The 6,158-nt window shown below is 45.8% G+C and overlaps 1 protein-coding gene across 2 annotated transcripts in view; it reads left to right on the top strand.

Annotated features, from left to right (window-relative positions):
- Window positions 1-1,306: 1,306 nt before the first annotated feature.
- Window positions 1,307-6,158, top strand: part of Kctd3 (potassium channel tetramerization domain containing 3) — a 38,524-nt gene continuing 33,672 nt past the window's right edge. The window contains exon 1 of one of the 2 annotated variants that reach the window (NM_001107199.1): window positions 1,307-1,600. In NM_001107199.1, coding sequence (NP_001100669.1) covers window positions 1,518-1,600 — 83 coding nt within the window. In that variant the 5' untranslated portion in view covers window positions 1,307-1,517. The remainder of the gene's footprint in view (window positions 1,601-6,158) is intronic. The other variant, XM_087581053.1, reaches the window with a different exon arrangement.

Below are 6,158 nucleotides of genomic sequence, written 5' to 3'. Positions count from 1 at the left end.
TGCTGGGTAATTTTGAACAAGTTTTGGGGTGATTATAAACCTCAACTTTCTCTTTTTTTGAAGAGAGTGGTAGAGTGTTCTGCATGGGTGAAGTTCTGGACTCAATCACCAGTACCTCCAGTAAAACAGTGTGAAAGAACTATAAGCCACTCACATGGTAAGCTCACAATGAGCCAGCGTTTAGCTGTTTTTCAGTCTTAGCACCATTGGCTAGGGTAAATAATCTCTTCTGTCTCTCTGTTTGTCTTTGTCTCTCTCCCCTCCTCACCTCCCTCTTCTCCTTCCTCACCTCATACTCTCCCTCTCTCCCTCCCTCCCACCCTCTTTTCCTTTCCCTTCTCTTTTTGAGACAGGGTGTCTATATCTCAGGCTGACCTCAAATTCTATGTAGTTGAGGAGGTCTCTAGTCCCTTCCCTATTCTCTTTCCTTGGTTCCCCCACCCTTGAAATGGTGGGATTACAGGATACCACATCTGGTACAGCTGTCCTTTTCAAAAATCAAATCTGGAAAAAGTGTATCATTTCAGTGGCATATTTGGCAGCAAAATTAAGCAATGTTTAATGAAAGTAAAATGTTTTTTTAATCCTCTTATAGTCCATCAGTTTTAAATTTTCTGAGAAAACTATTGGACATTTAATGCTTACAGTTTAGCTTGATGAATTAAATAACCTTTGAAATATGGTGGGCTGTCTTTGTTAGCTGAGATACATCATATTGCCATAGTATTCTTTAAAAGTGTGGTTTAGAGGCTGGGCATTTAGGTCAGTGATGCCTAGCAAGCATAAGGCCTCATATTCTATCCCCAGGAGGACACACACACACACACACACACACACACACACACACATGAATGAAATCGTTAAGGTTTGGTGCTCCACTGCATAATGCTGAGTGAAAAAAGAGAACAATCAGTAAACAAATAAAAGTGAGTGTATGTACATTCTAGAAACTCGTTGCTGGGCATTGCACACCCCAGCAGTCCTTTTGCCTTTTCCTGCCCTGAACAGTAGTGGCGTGAAAGTTATGCAGTTTACAGGTAATAGCCTGTAAGGTGTTCACTTTCTTTTCATTGAGTGTAAACACGTGTATTTAGGCATCAGTCTGAACAACTGCGAAGTTTTCTTTCTTTAGGGAATCTGTGTGCTGGTGAACAGGCAAGAGGCAAATCCCAAGAAGGGCATCAGTGGCAGCCCCGCCCATTGTCAGGAGCTCCTCCCTCTCACCCGCCCCGTCTACTCCCACTCCGTAAGCGTGAAGCGCCAGCGGTGCGGTTTGGTTTTTTGTCCCTCTCCGCGACCCGTCCTCCAGACGGTTGTGGCGGCCGCCATGGAGGCGAGTGGGCCCTGAGGAGAGGCCGGGCTGGGCCGGCGGCCTGCAGCCACGAGAGGCGGAGGCCGCGAGCACTCAGCGGGAGAGGCAGGCTCGAGCCGGGACGCTGCGAGAGGCTCGGCGTTCCGAGTGCGCTCTGGCCGCCGAGCCGCCGCTCCTGGCTCCAGCCTCGGCTCCGACCGCAGACATGGCGGGCGGGCACTGCGGCAGCTTCGCTGCGGCGGCGGCCAGCAGCGGGGAGATCGTGCAGCTGAATGTTGGGGGGACCAGGTGAGCCCGCGTCCACGCGGGGACAGTGGGTGGGACGACCGCTGCTGCAGGAGTGACATGTGCAAGCCCAGGTGATAAAGGTGCTGCATCCGGGGCGGCGTCTGCACGGCCAGGTGGCGTACGGGCTGCAGGGCAGGGTGGCGTCTGCACGGCGCGGTAGGGTACCCGCGACAGGCAGGGACAGTTTTGCAGGATCCAAGGATCCCTGTGCATCCTTCAGAGTCTGGTCCCAGGTCGAGTGCAAAGACTGTTAAAATTCAGTCTTTATTCCTCCTGGTTCCTATGGTGTCAGTCCACAGGAGCACAGTTGGCATGGTGGACGTCCCTGACCAAGTGACTGGGGCCTCCCGAGGCGTCCTGACACCGAGCTGTCAGCGTTCCAGCTAGTTGTAGTCTCCGGTGCTAAGGCTTGCACTGTTGCATAGGAGCGAGCCTCTCTTTCTGCAGGTTTACCTAGCTGTGGGCTTAGCTTCTGCAAGGGACAGGAGTGCGTCTTTGTACTCTGATACAGATGTCAGTGCGGGAACGGGGTAGATCAACATCGTTGTTCATTTCCAGAGTTTCTCTCGGTGCACGGACAGGAAGGATTTTTTCCACATGTAGAGGGGTGTGACTAAATACTGACCTGTGGGCAGCTTAGGTATCTGCAAGGAGAAAACCGGGTGAATTGTCTTCTTTAGACTCTTAGGCCTTCCACTCTCATTCTGTGCTTTTTATTACGTTTGTTGGCAAAGTAAACAATCCAAACAAGCAAAAAAACCAAAACCCCATTTTTGTGGATTTGCCATGACTTACCCATTACTCATCTGAGAAAAGGGTATTATTGTCAGTGCTAGTTGAGAGAAGCTTGACTTTAAGGCATAGTAAAAATACATACAGGGAGAGGAATGCTCTGGAGAACAGGCTATTTTGTTGTCCTGGGAAGACTAGTTTCAGTGTTGAAGATTTTAAACAAGTAACACTTTTGCTACTTAAAAATTACAAATTAACAGCAGTGAAGGTACCGGCTTTCCAGGCGGTGGAGAACTTGGTCTGTCACTCTCTTGTTACTTACAAAGCAAAGTTTGAACAGTTGGAGAAGCTGCACCTCTTCTACTGCATTCCAGACATAGCAAGTCACATGAAAATGACCTCCGCTGCATTCCATGCATACTAGGTCAAGTGCAGATGACCTCATCTAATGTAAATAGTGTGTTTTCCCTGCCCACCTAGAACTACGTGAAACTATTGCAGGTAACTTAGTATGCACAAGTGAAATGTTCCGCAGGAGGCGTGAGTAGTGTGTGTTACTACATAGAAGCAGGATTGTGTTCATGCCAGATCTTCACACCACTTTTGAGCATCCGTGGATATCTCACGTATTTTCCTCCCAGGCATTCAAAAGAATATAGCTTTATGACAAAAAACTACGTTATATTATCACTTTAAAAAAGATTGTTCTGTCTTAATTGTGTTGTGAATGCAGCTGCATGTGGAGGCTAACGGAGCCCTTAGAGCTGGGGTTACAGATGTGGTGAGTCTTGTTGAGAACCACCTGATGTGGGTGCTGGGAACTGCACTCTGGCCTTCAGCAAGATTGGCAAGTGTTCTTAATCACTGAGCCATTTCTTCAGCCCCTGCCTTGTTTATTGTGTATTGGAGATGGATGTGGCTAGACAGCTAGGCTAAAAAGGCACTTCTTAGCAAGGCTGGCCACCTGAGTGCCCTCCCGGGCCATCCTTAAGATGAAAGGAGCAGACTGGCTCCACATGCGCACTCCCTTGTGCATTCCCACCAGTGCATCAAGATTAAAAACAAAGTAATAATAAAAAGTGGATGTCTTAGAGGTGAACTTGGTTCTTACTGGGTTCTGAATTTTTCAAAGTGCTAGTTAGCATTTAATAAAAAAAAGACAATAAATTTATTCCTGGTTTGAATGTTTTAGAAGACAACCTGTGGCACAGTTTGAAGCTCTGGAGTCACTGCCTAAGGTGTAGAAAGCGCTTGTTCAGAAATGGAAGAAAGTCACAGAACATGCTGCTGGGTTGTGGGGACAGTAGGCAGCATGCTGCTGGCATGTCCTCTGGTGTGGCACTCTATGGGGACTTTAAAAACTGGTAGTGAGTGTTATTAATAGCATCAGTGAAGAGTCGTTGTTTACTCAGGTATCAGTGCAGAAAGGAGAGGGGCTGGCTGATGGAAAGTGTTGGAAACAAACTGGTTTCTTATGCATATAGCAGGCCTCCCCTCTAGGTTAGCAGCCTTGAGCAAGTTACTTTGTATTGGTTAGTTTCCTGAAAGTTACTATAGTGCCAGTCTCATGCATCCCTAGAAGACCTGGAGGGAGTGATCATGAACTGAGACTTAGAGGTTTTGTCATAGTAGTATTTCATAGCAAATCACTTTACTTCACATTTTCATATTTAGCTTCATATTTGCAGATGAATTTTGTGGCAAGCCACTAGAGTGGGTGTGCTACATAACCAGATATGCTAATTTCTTTAGTCTTCTGTTTGCTGTGTTTACCACCATCTGTCCGTCTTTGGCACACTTGTTAATCATATATATCTTGTCCAATCTCTGTCCAGAAGTTACATATTGTTTTTCAGGTGTGCTTGATAATGATTGGCTGTGTAATGAAGGTTTCCCTCCTACTGTCTGTGACTGCCTGCCCCACCTCCTGAATGCTGTGACTACAGCTGTGTCCTTCATGCTAGTGTGACATTGTGATTGTAAGCAGACCTATGCACTTTAAAATGGTTTCCTGAAGGTGATGAACATGTGTCTGTGTTTGCTGGGTTGTGGTGACAAAGTGCCCGACAAAGCCACTGAAAGTTAAGGTGCCGGGTTCTTCGGACCCAGTGGTGGTGGCGTTCAGCTCCTTCTGTCCACTTTGGTCCAGAGCAGTATCCGCACTGCTCCTTTGTCTCAGCCTCAGTTCCTGTCTTCACTTCTGCCTTGGCCTCTCCTTCAGTGACAGACTGAGCCTCTAAGCCTAACAAGCCCTTTCTCCCCGGGTTGATTTTTGTCAGTGTTTATCATAGCAACAGAAAACAACCTAGGGCAAAGGTAGATCTTCTCTCTTTGTTTAATTGTAGGGACGCCTTCATACAAACTCCAACGGTTTGTGTCCATGGAGGTCCCAGACAATCAAAATGAACCTTTCTACCATTATTTTTGACATTATCTAATGCCTTCTGCACGTGAGTCTTTCTGTGCGTGCTTCCATTTACCATTGACTTGAGGTTTCTGTGACCAGTAGTAACCTATGAACTATGAACCTTGAACCTATAGAATTACTTGAGAGTTTGCTAAGAAATGCCTTAGGAAAAGCTGCCATGTTTTTTGAGTATGTGTTTGTTGAATTCCTTCCTATTTATTTACGTCTTCATATCAGTGTGTGTATGTGTGTATGTTCTTGAGGCGTTCACAATCCACTGGCCTCAGATTTGCTGTGCATTCGAGGCTAGCATGGAGCTCACTCTCCTGTCTCAGCTTCTGGAGCAGTGGGAGTACAGAAATAGACTACCTAACTTGGTTTTAGCTCCTTTCTTAGATTAATGAGCATGGGAGTGCTTGACAACTTGGATTATTTATAAACTGTGAAGTTAGTTGTGAGTTAGCATCCTTGTATCTCTCTAAGATCTCTCAATGGAAAATATCTGTATCTCTATAGAGACATAATCTATAAGAAATAAATTATAGATTTATTTATTTATTTATGGTTAGGAACACTTGCTGCTCTGGCAAAAGCCCTGATTTTAAATCTCAGCACCTACATAGTAGTTCAACCGTCTGTAACTCCAGTCCCAGAGGACTCTGATGGCCTCTGTTGACCTCTGTGGGTACCACGTGATGCACGTACATACATGTAGGCAAATATTCGTATACATAAGACAATAAAATAAATACATCTTTTTTTAAGATGTATTTATTTATTTATTATCTAGAAGTTCACTGTGTCTGTCTTCAGAAGAGGGCATCAGATCCCATGACAGATGGTTCTGAGCCACCATATGGTTGCTGGGATTTGAACTCAGGACCTCTAGAAGAGCAGTCAGTGCACCTAACCACTGAGCCATCTCTCCAGCCTCCAGTAAATACATCTTTTAAACACCAGCTCTTTCCCTTTGCAGGTCACTTTTCCTTACAGATTAGAATATAGAGGTGTGGATGGGGGACAGCTAACGTTTTCCCTCTGATTAACAAGTGTACTTTGATAACTACAGAGAGTGTGTGAGAGAATCAGGCTGTAGCAGACATTCTGTAGAAGGGGACTTGTACTGTTTTCTGCTGTCACCAACATTAGGTGGCATAAGGCCCATCCTGCCAATGGCCATGTGGACAGCCTGGTTACATGTTTACCAATACTTCCTTTATATGTAAATGCTCTGTTGTAACCATATAAAGGCCACAGAACTCTGAACTGGATAGAGTGCATCTCTGACGGTCACACTCTGCTCCAGTGTAGCTGTGGGTTTGTGCTAGTGCTAGGCCATGGGATTACAGGTCATTCTCCAAGCACTGCTACCCACCCTTAAAAAACAAAACATTGTTTTCTTTCGAGTGTGAGTGTGTG

The sequence above is a fragment of the Rattus norvegicus genome, chromosome 13 (genome assembly GCF_021556685.1).
Source record: "Rattus norvegicus strain SHRSP/BbbUtx chromosome 13, alternate assembly SHRSP_T2T, whole genome shotgun sequence".
Taxonomy (NCBI): domain Eukaryota; kingdom Metazoa; phylum Chordata; class Mammalia; order Rodentia; family Muridae; genus Rattus; species Rattus norvegicus.
The sequence above is the reverse complement of the archived record's forward strand: the minus strand, read 5'-3'. Positions and strand labels throughout refer to the sequence as shown.